The sequence below is a fragment of the Corylus avellana genome, chromosome ca3 (assembly GCF_901000735.1).
Source record: "Corylus avellana chromosome ca3, CavTom2PMs-1.0".
NCBI lineage: Eukaryota > Viridiplantae > Streptophyta > Magnoliopsida > Fagales > Betulaceae > Corylus > Corylus avellana.
This window is the reverse complement of record NC_081543.1, coordinates 8,388,276-8,412,189: the sequence shown is the minus strand read 5'-3', so window position 1 is coordinate 8,412,189 and position 23,914 is coordinate 8,388,276. Positions and strand designations below refer to the sequence as shown.

The window sequence follows — 23,914 nt, the reverse complement described above, 5'->3', positions numbered from 1 at the left end:
AATCATAGATTGATTTAGTCTTATCATAATATTAGTGGGATTCAAGGTGATTAATACTAATTGAATGCCCACCTACATAAGAATTGTCTTGAAACCACTAAACCGCCGCCACCGGTGGTAGGGCTGGCTCGACATATTTTGAAGCCTACGGCAAAAAAATTTAAGTTTAGCCTTTTTTTAAAAAAAAATATTTAAATATTAATTGAATAAAATTTTATTTTAATATTAATATATTCGCCGCCAAGAAGGTACGAACGAAGTGACGGGCCCCTTTAGAGATAGGGTAGGAGGGCGACTTTCTTGTGGTAGTAATTGTGAACACCTCTCCTTTTCTCTTAGCGTATACAGTTTGCTTGCATGCCGCTTTAGGCACGTCTCTCTTTCTTAGTTTCACGCTGGCCTAATGAATGTTATTTAGAAATCATTCTTTTTGCTTTTTGGGATGCAAATTTATTGTCGTCCGAAATTTTGGTTGCTCAATGCTCCTCACATGGCCAAAAAAATATCTACCCACAACCTTCAAGAATGAAACGTTTAAGATTGGATTTTATTTAATAATGTCTTTATTATTATTTGATTCTCTTATTTATGCTATCAACTTTGTAACCCTTAATTATTTTGGAATGTTGGAGAATCAAATCATATATATTAATGCCTTTTTAAAAATTAAGTAGGGGTAATTTTTTTTTTATGAAAATTGTTTTATTAAGATTAATTTATTAATTGGGAGCCTTATTAAATTTGAGGCATTTTTTAAATTACTTATTTACCATGATTATGAATATGGACGGCAATAAGGAGTTTAATTTTATTTATGGAATTTGTTTTTATTAATATTTATTAATTATGGGCCTTATTAAATTGTGGACCCTAGGCGGCTGCCTAATCCACCTAGGGGTTAAGCCGGCCCTGACAGGTGGTCAAGTATCAATTATATATATGATGACGTTGTTGTTTATTTGTCATTATACACTAATTAAGTTTGGCTTAAACATGCCATGCCGATCGGTCACCCATCCATTTGGTGCAAGGCATTGTCAATAAAACTACAAAATATACATATCATTTTCTAAGCATTATAGTGATTGTGGTGGCGACCATGAAAATGATAACTAACAAGCATGATAAGTATAAGGATATTGACAAAAAAAAATTGATGATATGATTGTATAATATAATCATGCCACTAAAGAATCTAATACGGAAATAACAGTTTTTAACGTTCAAATATGTTTATCAAAATGAATTTGATTTCAATTAATTTTACCGTCCGAACAAAAAGATTCAATCAACCGATAAGAGTATGGTAAGGACCATCTTTTCAGTTTATTTTTATTATTTTAAATGTGGTATAATTTTTAAAATTAGTATTTAGTTTTGGATGAATCAGTAATAATTTTTAATTTCATGATAGTTTTAAAAGTTATATTAATTTTATGATAATAAAAAAATAAATAAAAAATAATCCATGACATTATTCATTAAAAATAGATGCCACTACTTAACCAAATACACTGACGTTGTTGTCATGTGTCTCACAGTTCAAAGTAAAATTTAATGTTAATGTAGTGTTCTTTTACTCATTTATTAGAATAATATATATATATTTTAAAATTATTATTATTATTTTTTGAAAAAAGTTGAATTAAATTAACGGGGCGAGGAAAACTACAAGGAACGAGCCGCGATTATCAGAAGACAGAAGAGCTGAGCTTAGGCTGACATTGGAGTGTAGGACAGGCAAAGCACGTAAAGTTTACACGCATTCTGTGTCCCATTCTGACGTGGCATAATTCCTGGTGTACCTTTGTTGATTCGAACATTTTGTACGTTCCAGATCTTCTCGTCTCTCCAACTGTCGACAATCACCACGGGTGTTTTAATCGCGTTGGGTCCCCTGGCCTAATGACTTGTTTGTCCGCCTGATTAATTAGTTTTCTCCATTAGATTACATCTGTTAGTAAAAGAGATTGTTGGGAAGTTAAATAAATTCTGACTTTTTACTCTTTAGAAAATAGATATGCTGGAATATAATAAAAATTTTATATTTTACCCATAAAAATTTATATGGCAACATGTTACATCATTTTTTTTTTTTTTTTTTTTAAGTTTGATACGGACACAACACAAACCCAACTCATGGCTAACTTTTCTCATACTTGTAAAAAAAATTTAAATTTTAACCCAAACAAATTGTGTTGTGTTCATATTAAACCTCTTTCAAAAGGAAAATGTTAAGGTCACAACATAAATCCAACTTATGGCCAATTTCTCTCCTACGTGTCATTTAAAAAAAAAAAATTGATAGAGAGGATTTTGAGATTCTGAAAATTTGGGAAAAAATACAATTTGTTTGGTTTAAAATTCGAATTTTTTTTACACGTATGAGAGAAGTTGGCTATGAGTTTGGTTTGTGTTGTGTTCATATCAAACCTCTTTTCAAAATCCCAAAATCCTCTCTCTCAATTTTTTTTTTTCTTTTTAAATGACACGTAGGAGATAAGTTGGCCATAAGTTGGATTTGTGTTGTGACCTTAACATTTTCCATTTTCTTTTTGTTTTGTCTTTTTCCTTTTACAAAAAAATGATGTGGCATCTTACCATATACTTTTATGGACAAAATATGAAGTTTTTATTATATTTTAGAATTTCTCTCATCATAAAGGGTACAATAAGCACGAGAAAATTTTCTATAAAAATATAATATCCATGGCTAATCGAATCCTCTGCATATATATTTTTAAAGAGATATGCTATAATATAATGAAAAGATTATTTTTGGCTCATAAAAGTCTTAAGTGGCAAGAGGTCGTAAGCCTCATCCACAACAACTAAGGGTAGAGCCTATAACCTCTTGCCACTTCAAACTTTTATGAACCAAAAATTACATTTTTATTGCAATCAAGCATTTCTCATTTTTAAAAGAAAAGAATCCCACAAGTTGCTCATAAAAATAAAGGGGTGAAAATAATTTTTTGTTGGTGCTATACAAAATTAAATGATATTGCTAATATTTTAGTGAGGATGGATGGTTCGGTAGCATTGTCTTTTTCCCTTTGGTTTTTTTCCCAACCTTTTTTCTGAGCGTTTGGTAGCATTGTCCATAGTCCCAACCGACAGCTTGTGATTGTAAACCTTGTATATGTTGCTCAACCCATGCATACGCATGTGTAGCGTCTGGTTGAGAGAATATAAAGAAATATATATGGACAATATTTTCTTCTTCTTTTTATAATAATAATAATTATTATTATTATTTTCATGTGCAAGATAAGAAGAATATGAGAGATACCAAACCAGAAAAATGCTTTCAGAAATAGAGATGGAAAGCAATCCTTTTTTTTTTTTTTTTTTTAAGAAAAAAAACTTTACTTAACCTTTTTGAATTTTCTTTATTTTTGTAATTATTTTTTTTAACTTTAAAAACTTTCGGTTTAGGAAATAATTCGTCCCTATATTGTAATTAGTATATCAATCTTTCTTTTCTTTTTTTCTTTCAATTTCAGTCATCTGTTGGGATGTTCCATTAAATAATGTTAAATTTTTTAAGATACTCCTGTTTTATTCAAAGATTTGGTGGTTGGTATTTTTGAAAATTATGTTAAATCTTCACCAACGCCTACATTCATTGCAATTTTTTTTTTTTTTTTTCCAAAAAAAGATGGGTATTTTAAAAATTGACACTTACATTCTAACTGATATATAGGTGAAATTGGGAAATAATAATAATAATTAAAAATGAATACACTAAATTGAGAAGAGTAATTGCAAATGTGATGAAAGTTCGTGTAATTAAATGATTTTTTTTTTTTTTGGTAAAGACCATCAAATTGCACTCCATGTTTGTCTATGGAAAATTACCCAAGAACCTTCTCTTGCAACACTTGGATTGTTGTGATTTTGTTAACCCACAAAATTGGAGTAATGCTATGAGTTTTCTTAGAGTTCTTCTGAAATCATCCAAAATGTTATGTGGCTTTTAAAATCACCGTTGAATTTGAGATGTGATTTATGAACTTTTAATTTATTAGTATGGTAATTTTAAAAGTCACATCACATTTGAGAGGAATCGATGAAAACTTATAACATTACTCATAAAATTGACCTTAAAAATGTTTTTAAAACCAAATTTCACAACCATCAGAAATTTTGTATTAATCAAACAACACCAAAAGGTACAGATCAACAAGCAAATTAAGTATTGGCCCAACTACCCCGACACAATATAGCTGCAATGATGCACTGTCTTGTGAATTAGAAATTCTCTTCATTTGTTTAATGTTAGGCTGCAGTACACAAGTCCCTGTATAATTTTTATTTTTATTTTTTTAAGAATTTTATTAATGGGAGTCTGTCAAAGTATGAAGGAAAAATATATTAAGATTTAATATACTAAATTAATATATATATAAAATAAAATTAGTGCTCATTCATTGTTAAGAAAATACACAAAATAATTTTTTTGAATCCATTTTAATTTTCAATTTAATCACTTATCAAAATGGAGCCTGGATTTGTTTACATTCCAAAAATTATCTATTGTTGAATATGTACTAAATTCTATAACAATTTTCTCTTTTGATGTACAATATCAAAGAATTAATTAGAAACTCATCTTCAAATTTGTTGTGAAGCCCAGTTTGACAATATTCATGTCTAAAAATATTTGTTATGTAGTTGCAGTAGAAATAGAAAGAGTAAGCACAAATACAACAAATCAATAAATAAGTCGGTAGATAGCATGATCTTCTAGGAGAAGATCATGGAGAGGAGCCGGTCCTCATTTCTACGAAGGTAGAATGGTCCAAAAAAAAAAAAGTGAAATGACCATTCTACCTTTGTAAAATAAGGGATTGGCTCCTCTCCATTTCCTTTGAAATTGAGAGGATCCGGGTCCATTCTTCTAGTGCTTACTAACCATTGGCACAATTCAAACTATTTCACAATCGATGAAAGTGTGAATATTAAACTAGATTATGCTCATTATGCTCAAGTTCTTTTTCATGATCAGTAAAGTCTTATAAATAAAATTTGTTTGTCAATTGACAAATATCATCAATTTTGGTTTAAATTTAGATCAAATTTATACGAAAACATTTTTTTTTTTTTAGGCCATATGAGACTACATTTATTTGTGTCTTAATTGTTTGGACTACTTTTTAACGAACTAGGGGCCAAACTAAATTTTTTTCTCCCAAAGATCTATATACATATTTATATAAAATCATTCAAAACTTGATGGGAGTCGATGGCCTATGCCGGCCGTCAGTCCCCTCTAAATCCGTCTATGGTCAGAGAATTTTTGGATTAGAAATTATTAGGGAAAACTTCATAAAGTTTCTAAACTTCTTTGGTTTTGACACTCTTACTAAATTTTAAAAACTTTTAATTAAGGGATTGAACTTTTAATTTCTTTTTATTACCTTTTATAGGAATTTTTGTTAAACCTTGTCAAAATTCTTTATATATATATATATATATATATATATATATATTTTAATAAAAAAAGGTGTAAATACTTGGTGATTTTTGAAATAAAGAATCGGTGGATTCATCTTCAATCTTCATAGCATCAGCACAATGGGCACAAGGCAAGCCAGTGACCTTAAGTTCTCCAATCCCCATAGGCCATAGAGTAATTAAGGAGGTCCAAAATCTTGTGATCAGAGAAGAAGTGGGGGTGCAGGGTAGGGTAGGGTAGGGTACCATGCATAAGCCTAAAAGGGGCGATGAGGAGAATTGTGTTGGGTAGGAAAATAAATGGGGATATCTTCTTGGGAGATCTCCTTGTCCCCACTTCTGCCTATCCTTTTCTTCCCAATGAAATACTCCATGCTTATAGCATTGGCCACTTCGCTGCCCTACTACATTCAAATCGGAGGCTTGCCTTTTCATCTCTCTTTAATTAATGCTACACGATAAATAATGAGAAATGTTAGGTATTTTTTTTTTTAATGTTCTCTCAATTGTGATGTGCCTTTAAAAATTATTGTTGAATTATTATTAACTTTTAATTTATTTGTGATTTTAAAAATCACATCACAGTTGAGAGAACACTAGAAAAATCTCAAGCATTTTCCATAAATAAATAAAGATGCTCCTACTTTCAACTACGACGTCATTTTAGTTTTAATCTTTTATTAAAAGATTTGGTACCCATAACATTTATTTTTTAAATAATATATATACACAGGTAATTACAACAAAAGAAAATTATAACCATGAAATAATTAATTTGAATTTGAATTAAAATAAAATAAAATAAAGATCCTTGTCAAGTGGTTAATTAAGGCAGAAGTAACATTAATTAGTTGAAATGGGTAGGCTTAAGATGACCACACCTTTTTTGTGGTTAATTGGATACAAGTCTAATTGGGTACAGTACATTGAGTACAATGCACAAAGACAAACTTAACTGACCATGCGTGGAAGGAACTGTCTTATTCACTTTCTTGTTTGGATAAAGCTACTACAGTATACAGCAATATAAATTCCCCTATCATCATCTCATCATCATGTTGCTATCCTAATTCTGTTTAAAATCCTAATTACACTACTATATATATATATATATATATATATATATATATATATATATATATTATTTGTCTTTGAAATGCTTTTGGACAGATAATTCAATATCACATGCAATATTTTAGGGATTTGGATTAACAAATGAGGATTAGGAGAAATTATAGGAGTTGTAAGAGGGAATTTCTTGTTAAAATAGGAGCTTTCTTATCTAAACAGCTTGCCTGTGGAAATGGGCCTTTTCAGTTTTCTCGGGTGGAAGGGTTAAAGTATCCTAATCCTTTATTGATAAGATATAATGGAGTGGTCCAACCTATAATACTTAATTAGGTTAAAATTCATGTATAACACATTGGATCTGGCTTTGGTGCTATGCTGTTAAATCTCCCAATGGTTGTGATTAAATAGGAACAAAAAAATAAAAAATCAAAGGCCGAGATTTAACCAAAACAATTTTAACTAAATTGTGTCGTTTTATTTTCATTAAGATCTTCTAAAGCTAACATTTGATTTTGACAAATCTTAACTATGGATTTACATTTCTTGGGATTTATAGGATATTCTACCGGCCATTTTTTTTCAAATCTTAACTATTATTTTCAAATTGGCTTATATTTTTCTACATCAACATTTATCATCTTGGTTTACCATATTGATAAATGTTGATATGGCAAATTGGTAACTATTTAATTTGAAGAGAAATGCTACTCACATTTCCACGTGCACACTCTCAAATTCATAGACCGTGACGTGACACTAAAAATTATCATTAGATTTTGAATGAATCACTTTTGAAGTTTGAATCCAATGATGATTTAGAAGTGTAAGAGTGTAAATTAACGTGTCACATTTTGCTAATTTGAAAACAATGGTTGAGATTTGAAGAAATTTACTGTATTCTAATCAATTTGTGCAATCTTATATGATCAAAGATTTTCTTTAACAAAATTTGTACTCTAATGGCTTAGAGTACATATGTTTGTTTTTCATGCCAAGTAGAGTGAAACTAAGGGAAGCTCATGGGAGATCATAAAAAAGATGGTAGCCCTTTGCTAAGCTAATCAACATATATATCCTGACAAATTCCCTGACGGGCCTATTATGCAATCTTTTATTAATTATGAATGTTCCACCGTTTATTCCCATAATACAAGTTTTTATTTATTTTTTCCTTCTTTCTATATTCCCATAAAACAAGTTATTATGGTCTGAACTGGTCCTAAGAATTAGGTACGATCGAATTAATTATAAAATTGAACAACCCTCCTGTTGGACTTGGATTAGGATTTTTTAAAATTTTCAAGAAATATTAGATTTCTTGTTTATCTAAATAACACGTTCCATTTTTAATATGTAGCAATTTTTAAGCATTTCGATGTTTAAAAAAAAAAATTTAATTACATAATTTAAGAATCTACATAGGCATTTTGATGTCACGAATACAATTCTGGTGTGAGTGATAGTAAGCCACTCATTTCTCTGAAAGGATCCTCTCCATTTTCTTTGAAATTGAGAGAAACTTGTTAGGCAAAATAAGAGGGCAAAATGATCTTAAAAAATTGAAAAGATTATTTTGTCCTCTTAAATTGTACTAACCGGTTCCTCTCAATTTCGAAGGAAATAAAGACAATCTCATTCCCTCATTTCTTCGGCAGGATTGAAATAGGTCCTTAAGCTTGCCTTTATTACTTATATTAAATCAGTAAACCCTATGCGGCTAGATTTTTTTTAAAATTTTTTTATTTATATTTCTCCGTTCTAAAACATATTAAAAAAAAAAAAAAAAAAAAGAGAGGCAATTTTAGACTTAATTGAATTAATCTTCCTATATAAAGTTTCCATAGAAATTCTTGTGTTAGAAGTAGATGGAAGGTTCCTGAGGATGATTGGCATGAGCTTTATAGCCAATAAAATATAATGGGGGTGTTTGTTAAACTCCCTCACATTCCCCCACATTCACCACACTATTCACTTCATTTTTTCCCCCAAAAAAATATTATTACTTTTATATCAAATCACTCACTTTTTATATCTAATCATTTACTTTTTATTACTATTCAAATAAAAAAATCACTACAAAACAAAATTTTTTACTTCCCAATACCACTTTTTCATTTTTCCATACCAATTATTATTATTATTATTATTATTTTATTCATGAACAGTGTCCTGAAAAAATGAACAGTGCTGGAGTGTTTAACAAACACCCCCAATATTGTTATGGACAACATATAGCTAGAGGATGAGGTTTACAACTTGCAAGAATCATAGGCACTATACTATCCATCCTAGCTAGGCCGTAGCTCCTTTCAAAGTTTCACCAATGTGAAACCCTAGCTTCTCTCTTCGACCAGTCCAATCAGTCTTTCACCTCCCTAAAGTCACGGGGAGTGAATGATAACAACGCTTCTTCCATTTTAGTTGTTGTACGAGCAAGTGCATGCACTGATGCACAGTATATAAACTTCTCTTAATTAATTAAAAGCAGTATATATTTATTTCATATGTTGTAATGGAGTGAAAATCATAGAAAGATCACAATAATGAGGTTAATGATGAACAAGAGAGAAATTTGAAAACTCTAATACTTGCTTTTGATCCAGAAACATTCAACCCACGTCTCATCTTCTTTTACCTTCGGAGCTTGGTGGCTTTTTGCTCTTTGGAATCCAACAGTTTTGTTGGTGAAAACAAGTAATAAAGCATGCAATGTACGTCATGCCACACGTATGTGCTACCATTTTATCTTACATATTTTTATCTCCTTTTGCCTCAAACTTCTTTTGTTTTGGGCAGTAAAAAAAAGAAATACTCACAATTAAACCATCAAGTACATTAAATTGCACTAGACCTAAAAAATCGACTTATAAGAAGAGGGTGTTCATAAACTTATATACAAATAGCTAAGACTGCATTTAAGCCATCTGAGACACTCAGATTGCAATGTTTACAACGGCCTACTCTATCTTATAGGTCGCCCTCTTCGTAACTCGAAATCGTGATGTAGTGCTTGGCTCTGATACCTGTTGGGGAGAGAAACACTAAGGGAGTCAAGTAAGAATAAGTTAATATACATATTAAGACACTACTTTTAGCCAAAAAGCATAAGCTAATTGGCTTGGACCTACTTACGTATATTAAGTATTATTTTTTGTTATACTTTCTTAACGTATGAGACAAACCTCACAAGTGCATACACACCAAATATTCCCCTCACTTTAGAGTATATTTCACATTGGCCCAATTCCTCATCGCACAAGACTGTCACGTGTACTCCAAAAGAAACAATATCACTCTTTTTACTGGAGTCAAACCAAAAGCGTCAAACCAAGATACTCGTATCAACAGTTAGCGGAAGCTAATCATAGTTTCTGATACTAGTTGTTAGAAAAAGAAACACAAACAGAGTCAAGTAAGAGTACATTAATATACATATTTGGACACTATTTCTAGTCTAAAAGCCTAAGCTAATGGGTTTAAGTATACTTAGAGAGTTAATGTGAGACACAAACCTCACAACAATGCCAAATGATACAAATTTTGGGTTACAACTCACTATTGAAAACCAGCTTGCAATGAGAGGACGTCCAAAAGCTTATATACACATAATTAAAATTATTCTTAAGCCTTATGAGACACTTATAATTGTTTACTTCTATATAAGAACAACAAATATGTAATGAAAGAATTAATTAAGAAGAGAATAGAGAATGGCACAATGCATTTTCAGGTTGGGTAGATTATTAGTCAACTTTCATTTTCTTTTGCCTTTAGAAAATCTATTGCCAACTGTAATGATGAAAGTTGACATGTTAAAAGAAATCTTCCCTTGTACTATATATATATCGTCATGAATAAGAATGGCTTACTCTCAAATATTTCTACTTTTTTGGGCTGAAATATGTAATGTGGACCCTGTGCGACAATATACCTCAAGTTATTTCTCCCATGATCGAGTATGATGAAGAAAAAGCAATGGGATTGGACCCTATAAACACAGATATGATTAGGGTGGAGATGTGCTCATCATCATCGATCTACATGCTTTCTTTCTTGAGCAAAAATAGCATGGGGGAACATATACTGTTGAGTGTTGAGTTTTTAAAATGTAAAGTTTTGTACTATTAAAATGATGGAAGATTGAACTCGATCTACAGCAGATTATAGCTCAAAAGACTTCTTTTTGTGTCCAAGTAGACATGATTGTTAGTATGTTGTTCATTAGCTTGTTTCTACATTTTTTTTCTTTGTCTTCAAAGTTGAAACTGACCTTTGGATAATTTGATGCATGACTTCAATTAATGGAGATTTATAGCATCAGGCTAAATGAATTATTCTCTCAATCCGTTTGTTTATGATATATATGCCAAAGACCTTTGTTTTTTTTCCCAAGAGTTTTCATGCTTCATGATGTGATGCATCACATCACATGAGATGCTATGTACATAACATTTTCCTAAGAACAAATGATGGGATTTGTCTACATTGTTTGATCAATATGTGGAGACAAGTACTCGTCGATTGATACTCATGCATGGCTTTACCTTCTTTTGATCATGAAACAGTGCATGTGCAACCACACACACATGCGTGTATAAGAAGATAGATAGAAAGTCTGGGAAAGACTTTGTTATGCTGGGTGCTGGAGGGCCCAAGTACCAAAAGGCCCTCCTTCTCTAAGAGACCAATAAGCCTTTCAGCAAAGAAGTACATGTGAGCCCCCTGGTGGCTGGGCCAAACAGGTCGCAAGTCTGCTGTATGGGCCCTAGAACCGACCATTCGTACACAATCCACCCGAGTACAGTATCACCCGGGTGCATTATACACAAACCTTTTGACTGGATCCCCAATATATAAAACGAACCAAAAAGGAAGACCCGAAGTACACAGTACGTACACACTCTCATATCTCTCTTTCCTAGCAGTATTGATTTCATTTAAAGGTTCTTTACTAATTTGAGCGTCGGAGTAAATTTTCTGACCAACCGCCGACGATTCTCCCAAACCCGTTTCTTCCTCCTTGTAAGCTCCTCTCTAGTAGGCGGCGGAGGTGAGGTTACATTTGACTTGAGCATCAACACTTGAATATTAATAGATGCACCCAACTCATCACCTTGTTTCTACCATAGCCATAATTAAATGCAGACTAATTAATCATGCTCTGCCCCCTTTGTGAATAATTTCCGTGCGATAATATTCACCAAGAAAAAAAAAAGAAAAAAGAAAAAAGAAAAGGTAATTTCAAAGGATAATCATGATCTTAATTAATATGGGTTTCCAAGACATTTTGTGAAAATTTTCTTCATCTACCATAATTGATGGAGTTCGATGTGGCCCCAAAATGTAATTCCATTAGCAGCTGCTTACAAAAAGATCAGCGACAATTATATAATGGGCCTACCACCTAATCAAGCATAAGTAGTGGCTGAGAAGAAATAACACATGATGGTGCTCAACTTTACATGACACCTTCTACTGCTGGTGCTCTGCACCCATTCATGCATCAATCTACACTCATCACACCTCCAAAATCATGTGTATATATATGTTGCTTAATTAAACCCTAGAAAGGGCCTAATTAATTAAAAGATTCAATATAGGATATATCTAATGATAAGAGGATCTTAAAATCATTCAATCTAGGAACATAATCCCCATTCCCCAGATTCTTTGAGCATTTCAAGAATCCTATGTCTGGCAAGTGTAATCAAATAGCAACTTTTTGTACAAAAGAAAAGAAAATAACTACTTTCCTCAGCCACAACTTATAGTCCCAATCAATATAAGTGAAATAGGCTGACAAATTTCAAAGGAAATTAATAGGTGGTTACAAAAGAGATTAATATGCTATTTAAAGTGTCCATTAAATAGAATTTAGTGGTTACAATTTGTGACCATTTAATTAAATGATTTTGGACCATTGGATGTATTCAAAATCACTATAAATATGACTTTCGTCATATGCAAATACACTACAAAATATCTTCTTCTTTTTTTTTTCCCGACATTTTTATTAATTTTGTGTTATTTTCTCCATAAGTGCGTTTTTTTTTTTTTTTTTTAACATGTCCACACAAGAGGGGGGAGAGAGATTCGAACTAGTTACTTCCGCTTCATTAAGCGTGGTCCCAACCGATTGAGCTACCTCTTAAAGACCATAAGGGCATTTCTTGCTATTGTAAAAAGCGCTATCCTAAAATAACATTTGGTCTTTGTTGTATCATGGAAACTCTTTTGTCAAATCCCTTATCACTTAGAAAGGAGACGAAGTGTTGCGAACAAGCCCTGAAGTCCCAATTTTATTTTGCCTTCATTTTTTCACTGTATTGTTGTCCAACATGCAGTTTATATATCTGGGTGTGATGAAAACTTGTAACACTCCCAATCAATGCAATGATGGTAGCTAAAAATGGGCTTTGGTACTGCTTGTAAAACAAAAATAAAAGCCTAATTTAGACCTAAGCCCAACCAATATCTCTGTTAATTAATTGAATCAATTAAGTATTAATGTAAACAGTAAACACCCTGTTAGGTTATGTTTTGGCTCATTCGGTTTGCATGGAAAGTTGGTGAAAATGAAGCATCTTAACATGTCCAGAAAACAGATTCTAGAAGGCAGGTCCGGAAATTGGGTCCGGACCCCTAGAAGCCAGGTCCGGAAATTGGGTCCAGACCCCTAGAAGCCAGGTCCGGACCCAATTTCCAAAGAATACCTGTTGAAGGGCATGTCCGGACCGCCAGAAGCCAGGTCCGGACACAAAAACCAGCAAGCCTGTTTTGATGGGTAGGTCCGGACCGCCAGAAGCTGGGTCCGGACCTGATTTCCAGAAACTGGATTTTGAAGGAGAGGTCCAGACCGCCAGAAGCTGGGTCCGAACCTCATTTCCAGAAAGCGTTATTTTTCTGAGATGTCCGGACACAAGATTTGGAGGTCCGGACATCACTAGGTTACGCATATGTAACCCTAGCCATGTCCGGATCCCAAATTAGCCATGTCTGGACACGGCAACTTTGTTATGTTTTATTTTCTATTTAAGCAAACTAATTTGCCATTTATTTGTACGTATTTTTTGGAGAGCAAAATTAGAGAGCCTAGAGAGAGAGATTTTGTTCTAGGTTTGTTTGAGAAAAGGTTAAATACGTGAAGCCAATCGGAGTTCCGGTGAAAGGAAATCTTATAGAAGAATTGTGCCAGATGTTTTGGAAAGGGCTACTGCAGTAGAAGTCAAGTGGGTCGCTTGTCGTGTACAAGGAAGAGTAAATTGCAAAGATTTTGTAATTCTTCTTGTATTCCTTATTCTTCTCATAGTGGATTGATTTCCTGAGTTTGGCTGCCCCGGGGAGGTTTTACATTTAGAGAATTTTTTAAATGGTTTTCTCTTCGTAACCAAATATTTGTGTTATTGATTGCATATTTCATATCAGTATTTGGTTGATCTTTTAACTGCTAAGTTAGATCTTTTTCTGAATAATTTATGTGAAACTTCTAGACGTTTGAGTAGGTGTTATTTGGAGTCGTTTTTAGAATTTTCACACCCAAGTGGAGCAGACCTCAATTTGTCTTCTTTAGAGTTGGTAATGGTCGTCCATGTTACTCATTTTATATCCTTTAAATTAAATTATATTGAGCTCTTAAATTGTGGATAAAAGAGGAACCCACTTGGGTCTTTTATTCGGGAAAGGCCTCTATCCATGGTCCTGCACTAATTAATTTGGCCCTTCAATAATTTTTTGTTCACTAATAATAAAATCTTCTAATTCGAAAAGAATAAATACAAGTAAAGTGAGAAGCAGGCCAGCTGGTGCACAAATGCTGGAACCAGATCACTGATAAAAGTTAAAAATTAGATAATTAAGGGTTTTGGTGACTCGCGGCTGGTCACTTGAGAGCATGTTTGCAAAGGACTGGATTGAATTGGGCCCAAAAACCTAAAAAATTTATCTCAAAATTAACTATAACATACTTAACTTTTAATATTACATCAATCATTTTTTATTACTATTCAAATAAAAAAATCACTACAAAACAATTTTTTTTTTTTTTTGCATTTTTTCATACAAAATGTTCTTACTTTTTTTCTCACATCAATCAAATCTGTTATAGTTCAAGTCAACTCCTTTTTTTTTTTTTTTGACATGTCCACACAAGAGGGGGGAGGGGAATTCGAACTAGTGACCTTCACTTCATTAAACGTGGTTCCAGCCGATTGAGCTACCTCTTAGAGACTTCAACTCCCTTTTTCAAGTCCTTTGCCAAAACAAAGTGACCCACCGGGGGTCACAAATGACCTTCTGGTGGGTCACCTTGGTGACCTGCAATGGGCCACTAAGTAACTCCCCAGTCACATCTTTTTTTCTTTTCTTTTTTAATATAATAATGATAATAATAAATTTTTTTTTTTTTTTAATAATGGTAAATTTGAAATATTTAAAAATTTCATTGGTATAAAGTTATTTTTATCCCTTCTACCATTTGATTTAACTCCAATATCTAACGGAATAAGGATAATTGAAAAAAATCAAAATATCCATACACCAAAGTGAGAGGTTTTAAACATTATAGGGGTGTTTGCAAAAGAAACGTCATTTTAGGGGGTAAAGTGAAGTTAACCCTAAAATATTTAACGGCCTAGATGCTGTAAAGATATTTAATGGCTCAGATGTAACCAAAGTAAACTTGTTATTTTTTTAACCAAACAAACTGAGACAGATTCAACTCTAGAGGAAGTCTGGTAGCCGGAGGTGTGGTGGATCTGAACCCCATCTGAGGTAGAGGGTTTGGTTTGGTGCTCATGATGGGAAATCTTATGTTTGGATTTTTGGCTTTGGGTTGAGATTTGAGATGGGATTTGGAGTGGGTTTTGAAGCAAGGAGTTTGAAGAGTTATATAAGGGTTAGGTTTACAGTGAAAGATGTAGGTGGTGCTACCCCTATCTCTCTCTCTCTCTCTCTCTCCCAAATAAAATATAGATCATCCTTTAGTGTCTTCCCCTTCAAAAAAAAAAACAAAAAACATATTGCTTGAATAGTTCACGTCAATGTCTACTATGGTATGTATATATCATATACGTACATGTTTTAGCGTCATAATTTTAAAGAACATGATATACTGTGTTACAAACAATAAAACAATATTTAAACTACAAAAATCATCATTTATTGTAATTTTTTTTTTTTTTTTTTTTGATTATCGTTGGGTTGGGGGCTTGGGATGAATCAACGCTCAAACCCGTTGTTTGATTTTTGCAATGAATTTCCATTATGCTTCCTCTGCCAAGGCACACTGATTAAAGCTAGGATCTGACCTCTAATCACATGGTCAATTTGAGTGTGAAATACACTCCTGGAAATGGAAATATGCTCATTCTCAAATGATTAGGATATCACCTCTCATGAATGACAAATAATGGGCATTTATTTTGGTCAGTTTTACGAAAAATGAAACCCACGAAACACAAAAGACAAGCACCACGCTTCTAATTTTTCTTTGTTAGATCAACTGTTTTCAGAAAACCCAACCAATCTCCAAAGAAAGAGAACACACATCTCTGAATCAACTGTTTTCAGAACTTTTCTCCCAACCAATCTGTGCATTTTACACTTTCTATACATAATCGGATGAATAAGGTTTTTTATGGATTAATTTGGTTAGCCATTTTAGATAAAAGAGAAGAATGATTAAGCCACTGTGAATGTAATTTAACTAAATTTATGACATAAATTTTTCTAAATCAGCTTCTTTTTTTTTTCTTTTTTCAAAAACTATAAAAAAATAAATAAATAAAAGTAAGGCAAACCACGAAAGAAGAGATATCATGTTTTACCTTCAAAGTGAAAAAGTTAGGAGAGAAATATGACCTGCAGCATCTGCTGCTCATCTTCGCTTAAGGTTGGAGCAGAGCAGCAAAGCAAAAGGCAGGCGAAGTTTCTGAATGCAGTGGCCCCAACATGAAAAAGGAGGAAAACGTGTTGCAGTAACCACTCCATGTAAAATTAGCTTAAAGTATACTTGCAGGTATACAGAGACACAACAAACCTTTTGGTTTTGCTTAGACTCACAATAGAGCTATTTTCATGAATAATGCCACTTCTCAATTCAAACAAAAAATAAAGTAAAATGAATTTTCATATAATGGCACTCCCAAACATAGAATGAAATTTCCTTAAAATCTTTTCCTCGCAACATAATTGCGTGTCGACCGTCTGCTTCTCACGGGCGGCGCACACCAGCTCTGTTTGTCAGCCATCTTTGCTCTGATCTTCTTGTACTCTCTTGATCTTAGAACTGCTTCTAGAATGTTGATATCCTCAACAATTTCGTGTCTGGAAAGGGATGCCAGACCAGGAAGGATATCCTTCTGAAAATCTTTCAATCTCCTCCCCCTTCTTAACTTCAAAGAAAAATCATTTGTCTCTATGTCATTTACTTCTAGTGGCTTCGATGATACAGAATAGTCATCTGCACTACATTCTTTTAGATTCAGAGAAATTAACTCAAAAGAATCAGAAGAATACTGTGGCTGCTCCTTCTTCTTGCTTTTCGTCTCAGTTAGTATTGCTTTGGTAGAACAATCTTGATTACCAGATGAGATCTCCAACGAGAAATGGACAAGTGATTCAGCTGCCCTCTGGATCATCAGCAAATCTGCTTCAGATGATTCTTCGTTCTTACTGCTGCATTCATGTTTTGATGCACTGCTGTCAGACGATCCTTGCTCCTGATCGCCTGGTAAGGTTTCTGCAACTCCAGAAACTATATTGGGTCCAGAGAAATGATGAAAATCTGAAAGATTTGAATTCCCCATTTCTGTCGCAGATTGCATAGTCTTGGCACTGTTGGAGTCATTCTCAACATTGGAGTGGGACTTGCATGAAGTAGGAGATATGTTGCCTCGTCCTTCCAGAACTGTAGTTTGACTTCCATCAGAACCAGAATGTAAAAGATCTACCACTTCGCTCTTCTCAAAGTTCATCTGCCTAGTATCTATACATGTCCGATTTGGTTTATATAAAAGATTATTTGAAAGTTCTGACATGAACCCAACATTTCCATTGTTGGGGTCACTACTATGGCAGCCAAGGTCTTCACAAAAGCCTGGTGGGGGCCTGACAGCCTCAACACCTGAAAGGCTTACTTCACTTCCACCCATACCATCAAACTTGGAAGTTGTAGCCCAAATTTCTGTCCTATTGCTTTTGTTGTTGGGATCCAAAGAAGAATTCACTGCATCATCTTGGTGAAGCATGTCGGAGGTTTCATTTGAGGAGCTATTATTTTCTTTTCTCCAAGTCAGGGATGCACAAGTGTCCTCCTGAACCCTGCCAACTGGTTCAATGAAAACATGTTCTGAGCTGGCTGCTAAAGGACGGGCGACCACAAGATCATTTGAGTAACAAGACGAGTCATCAAGTTGAACTTTGTTAAGGCCCACATGTGCTGCTTTAAATGATGGGGACTGTTGCATCTTGGTGAAAAGATTGGTACTTGGAATACCCACATGGCAGTTTTTAAATCCTAAAGAGAAAATACAAAAAGGCTGAATTTTAATTAACTAGGCTACCATGTTCAGGAGTATGAGTTCATGCCTATCACACTAAAACCAGTCTCGTGCATATAAATAAACAGTACCTTTATTGAAAGAGTTCTGCTCTTGACAGCATTTGCGGTCATCTACAAGAGAGCAATTGTCTGCAATCCCACCATCTGGTAAATCTTTCTTCACACTACTTGAGATGATCGCATCAGAAAGGACAGAAACTTCTGACTCATTCTCACCTCCAGAAGGTGCAAGTTTTTCATCCTCATTTGATACCCTCTCAATTGACTCTTCTAAATCAATAACATTGTGGCTGCAGGAATGAGCTTCTTTATGGAACCAACTTCTCTTAGCACTCCCCTTGCTCCAAGAGTATTCTCCACTGCCCAGGGAGAGTTTCAACTCTGGATCTGAAACATTAGCACCACCAAGAAAAAGCACACAAAAACAAAAGGTTAAAATTCAGTATTTCTTTTAAATGATTGAAAATATTCCTTGTCCTGGAAAGATCCTTACAAGCATGTCTAATATACTGATCAGGAAGTTGAAGATCTGGAGGCCTCTGCCTAAGGTGCTCTTCTAGTGACACATGGCTTGTAGATTGTGTTGGGCCCACCTGAAAGACAAACTTATCGCATTAACACTGAAAAAATGCAGATATTGAAACAAAATTAGGTCAGTCATTAGAGGATAGGTATAACATATTCACAACCAGCTACTATAGGTAAGAGGAAATAAAATAAGACAGAATTTTAGGTCCCTTAAAGGAGAATGGAAATTTTTAATCCATAACTTCTTAAATAGACATTCAAATGATAAGAGCATTCAAATGGAGGAGCCAAATGATACTTTTATCTAAAATGGCTAATCAGATTTGTAACCCCCTCCCCCCCAATTGGATTAGCCAAAAAAAATGCTACATGTAGCAGCACTTTTCAAGCGAGCTATTTTATTTTTTATTGTTTTTCTCACCTATTTTTATACTTAACGTTGGCTACGACATTTGAAAAATATAACTGTTGAAAAATATAATTATTATAAAATACAACCGTTTCAAAAATATTATAGTTACAAAAATGATTATTTGAAAAATTATTGTGCTAAACGAATAACCATTGAAAAAATAAAGAGTGAAATACAAAGTTTAGAAAAGAAATAAAGATAGAATCAATAAAGAGTAAAAAAATAATATTTAAATGATATAGATAAAAATATAACTAATCGGATGTAAGAGGCCTTTAAAAATTCATTAGCTAAACTAGATAAAGTGAGTTTTGAGGAGTCATTTTGCATAAAAATTTGGCTCCTCCATTGTGAATGCTCTAAGTCCGAGACTAGGAGAATCTATTTAAAAAATAAATAAAAATCTCTGCCTCATTACTATAGTCACTCCTCATAACATACTGAAAGTTGGTGGCTTCTATTTACCATGAGAATCGAGGGAAAGATTGTCTCTTTCGCGAGCGCTTCAAAGCTTGTTTGATTTTCACAAGATGACAGAGTTGAATGGGTTCTTGCTTTCATTGAATTGTATGCATGAAACTCCTTCCAGGCAAGATTCTCCGTCAGCGTCTTCTGCACCGTATATAACCGATGGAGTTCCTCAACCTGGAAAAAAATCAGTACCAAGAAAAATAAGTAAATACTCCCTCAATTCCAAAATACAAGAGGTGTTTCTAAAACATTTATCCATTTAACTTCTCATGTTACTTTTACATTTGAACCAACCTTTTCTCAGATTTGAACCCATCTTTCTTGGTCAACCTAAGGGCATCTGTGTTTATTTTAATTAATTTAAATGCATGTCATTTGCAAAACTCCCATCTATTTTGGGATGGAAGGAACAGATATCAAGAAAAAAGTCAAGGTTTTTTTTTTTTTTTTTTTTCATGTTTATTTTGAGCTAACATGCATGGTACATCACAACACAGATCAGTAGGATCCATATTTTCGAGGAGAAAACCCAAATACCTTTGAAGTAGTTAATTTAAGCAGTGACTGAACAAGTTAGATCCATAGTCAGTAAGAAATCACCACCAAATGAAGGGTTTGACCCAAAACAAGTCCAAATCATTTATATGATATCAAACAATTGGGGTCATAATTATGTCAAATGAGGACACATGATCCCAACTTAATAAGTAAACGCATAACTCAACCAGTATACTGATGGTGTCCACATACCTGCTTCCTAAATAAAACCTCCTGGTTGAGCATAGTTTGCTTCAAAGCTTCTTCAAGTGACTGGGTACATATTTGTACTGAATTCAGATCAAAATCTCCTTGCATCAACATGATGTCGTCGCCGAAACTAGAATCACATCAGAGCTGATGTTGCATGTTTAGGAATAGCAACTCGTACTCAATGCCCCATCCCCGAACAGCTCCTAGAAAGAATTAATACTTGTTAACCCCACCATTATAGAAAATCTACTGGTCTTTTCCTTGAAAAGAAAATGTGTTTACATACACGCTTGCACTGCAACTATTTCGAAAGCATTATGAATGCACAACTTTGTTACACACTAAGAATATGTAATTCAAATTATTAGTACAAAACTCAAAAGTAAGCACGATCTAAGACGGTAAGACGAAAACAATCATATTTAACACGGGTTGCTTTAGTTCTCCATTATTCATTCTACCAATTTTTCTTCTTTTTGTCTTCCAGAATTCAGTTCCCTTTTCAGACAATGTAAACAAATGTAATAGAAAGTAGTACACTTGCTAAAGAAAATGCCTATGAAGGTGTAAACCACAATCATTAATACACTTTTCTAAGTTCCCTGTTCCCACCATATATATAGTTATAGACACACAGAGACAAATATGAGCATACTGTCGCATACTGTGCATCATGGGTGTGACAGTGATTCGGCACCCAAAAATGTTTTACTCAAATCTGAACAAACCAAAATGAAAATTCAATAGTACTGAATCAAAGTTGCAATAAAGCTTAAAATTTGGCACAAACCCATAGATGTTACTCCTAGTCTGACTCAAAAATCACCGTCTAAATCCCTCCCTCTCCTAATTTTACTTCAAAATTGATGGCTAGTGAACACGGAACCGAGCACATTTCTTCACAAATCCCAGATTTCGGCATCTATAAAAGTAATTGATTCACTTATTCATTTTTTTCTACCATATGAGGAATCTTCACAAAGGTTTTGTTATAAATTATTATCGAAGTCAACGAATACGACAATGCTCACTTTAGTTTTTCAGAATACAAGTTACAGTTGAATTCCTTCCCGAAAAATGAAAAATAATCGTTAACAACTCCAAAAAAAATAAAAAAATTATATATATAAAGTAATTATCGTATAATAACCCAACAAAAATATTCCAAAACATTTTTTAATCATATTACGATGGAACTCTATAAAAAATAAAAAAAAAAAAAAAAATAAAAAAAAAAAAAAAAAACACTGCGACAGAGAGAGAGAGAGAGCAGTACCAGGAGGCAGGGAACCCAGGAAAAGAGTATTGAGCCATTAGAATATCTGCTTCTTCTTTGTGAAGAAAATTCTCATTTCATAAACCATATCAGTGCATAATCCCAAAGAACCAAAAGGAAATGCTTTCAACCCCAACAGTTGAGAGAGACACAGAGAGAGATAGAGAGAAAAGAACTGGACTCAGATCACTGGGGACAGAGGACCCAGGGGAAAGATAATCCTCTCTCTCTCTCTCTCTGCTCTCGCTCTCTCCAACAATGGGTAAAAATAAATAGGCGTGGAAAATGGAAATGTTCTCTCTCTTTACGCCAGTTATATATATATATATATATCTAAATATCTCTCTTTCTCTCTCTTCCTTCTTTACTTTATGCACTTATAGATTTCTGGCTGCAAAGAGGGACCAGACGTGACACACATGGCAGGGACACTGGGACAGTTTTCAACTGCAAAGCCAATGTGGTGTACTGCCGTACTGGTGTGCCCTATTAAATTTTTTCCCGTCGCCTGATTTACATTTTTATCCCTCTTTTTTTTTTTTTTTTTTTTTTGAGGGGGGGTCAAATAGAATACGGTTATAATTGATGCTATTCCCACCCATTTTTATACGGATAGAAATAGTGTATTTTAAGTAAATATTAACCGTTGAAACAAAACAAAATAAAGTCAATTGAAACACATTACATCAGCGAGTAGAAATTGTATATATATAAACAATTTAGGAGAAATTTAGGAGAAATTGTATTAATAAATGATGGGAGACATTCAAACCTTATCCTCATTGAAAATTTTCTTGTGCACAAAGTTTTTCTTTAAATTGTGTTGAAAAAATTTTCTTCAATATATTTATATAAAAATGAAATGTATCCTCTACATTTGAGAAATGAGTAATGCTACAAGTCCCTCTTGTGTCTCTCTTGAGTTATTCCAAGAATGATATGGCTATTAAAATCACTACGGAGCTTGTGATTGATTATTATTGGATTTTGATTAAATAGTAATTTTAATAGCCACATTATTCTTGGAGAGACTCGAGAGAGACACAAAAGAGACTTTTAGAATTACTCATGAAAAACACACACACATATATATAAGGATAAAGTTGGAATAATTTTTTTTTTGGTTAAATACTTCAGACTCCCCTGGGGTTTCCTAACTTTATTTTTTTTCCCCTGTGGTTTTATTTTTATCACGTGAGGTCCCTGTGGTTTTGATAATAGACCAAGTTAGTCCTCCGTCAGTTGACCGTTAATTGACTTAACGGAATTTCACGTGGACCAATCAAACTTTGACACATGGCACCTACTTAATTTTTTTTTTTAAAAAAAGTATTTTCTATAATAAAAAAAACAAAAAAAATTGGGGGGGGGGGGGCCATGGCCAAATAGGGGTGAGCGTCGGTCGGTTACGGTAGGAAATTTTTGCTTCCGCTCCAAAGTCGGTAAAGTCGGTAAATTCACCGACTTTTTCCGACAATGATTTGTACCGCCACCGACCGTCACCGCCGAGTCGGTTACGGTGACGGTCGGTAATGTCGGTTTGGGCTGGGTCACAATCAGCAAGAAAATAGATTGAAAAATCAAGCCCAAACGGTAAGAAAAAGAAATTTTCCTTCACTTTCTCGGCAACCAAACATCAGAAAGAAAAAGAATTCTTAATTAGATTAAAAATACTAAATCAGGGAACACAACTTGAACCAAAAAAGGCACAGAAACTCGAGTCTAAATTCTAAAACATGCTTAACAAGAAAATACCTCTTTTCCTCCACTTTCTTGGCAACCAAACAGCAAAAAAATAAAATAAAAATCATATAAAAATAAACATAGAGGTGGAGTCATGAGTGAGAGTGATAGAGAGAGGCAAAGATGAGAGGAGAGTGAGAGAGAGGCATAGATTAGATGAGAGTGAGAGAGAGGAAGAGATGAGAGGAGAGTGACAAAGAGAGGAAGATGAGAGTGACCGCCGCGGCGAGGGTTAGGGGAAACGGAAGAGAGGTTCTAAATGAGATTATATAGGGCACAAATTCAAGACAAAACGACGCCGTTTTGACTAGGAAAATATTTTATTTTGATAAGTAAAAATGTAAGTAAAAGGCGACCAGCATGGGACTCAAACCCACGACCAGTAGGCGTCCGGCATGCGCTCAACCAACTGAGCTAGACGAGTTTCGTTAGAAAAATATAACGAATGTTTACTAATATGAAAAATAAATATCAAAACGACGTCGTTTTACAAGTCGGTAAAAGTCGGGTCGGTAATGTCGGAAACCGACTTCCAAAAAAGGCATACCGCCTGCCGACCGAAAATTGTCGAAACAAAAAAATTCCAGCCGCCTACCGTCCGTCTTCTTGTCAGTCATGGTCGGTCTCGGTCGGTCTCGGTCGG

The 23,914-nt window shown here is 33.8% G+C and overlaps 1 protein-coding gene across 1 annotated transcript; it reads right to left on the bottom strand.

Annotated features, from left to right (window-relative positions):
- Nucleotides 1–16,502: 16,502 nt before the first annotated feature.
- Nucleotides 16,503–21,808, bottom strand: LOC132176299 (uncharacterized). The gene is made up of 6 exons (XM_059588466.1): nucleotides 21,529–21,808; nucleotides 20,253–20,455; nucleotides 19,497–19,676; nucleotides 18,585–18,684; nucleotides 18,161–18,478; nucleotides 16,503–18,046 (listed from the first exon to the last, which is right to left on the bottom strand). Exons 2-6 carry the CDS (start codon nucleotides 20,361–20,363, stop codon nucleotides 16,695–16,697), a joined length of 2,061 nt encoding a protein of 686 aa, XP_059444449.1. The 5' UTR covers nucleotides 20,364–20,455; nucleotides 21,529–21,808; the 3' UTR covers nucleotides 16,503–16,694.
- Between the last annotated feature and the right edge of the window lie 2,106 nt (nucleotides 21,809–23,914).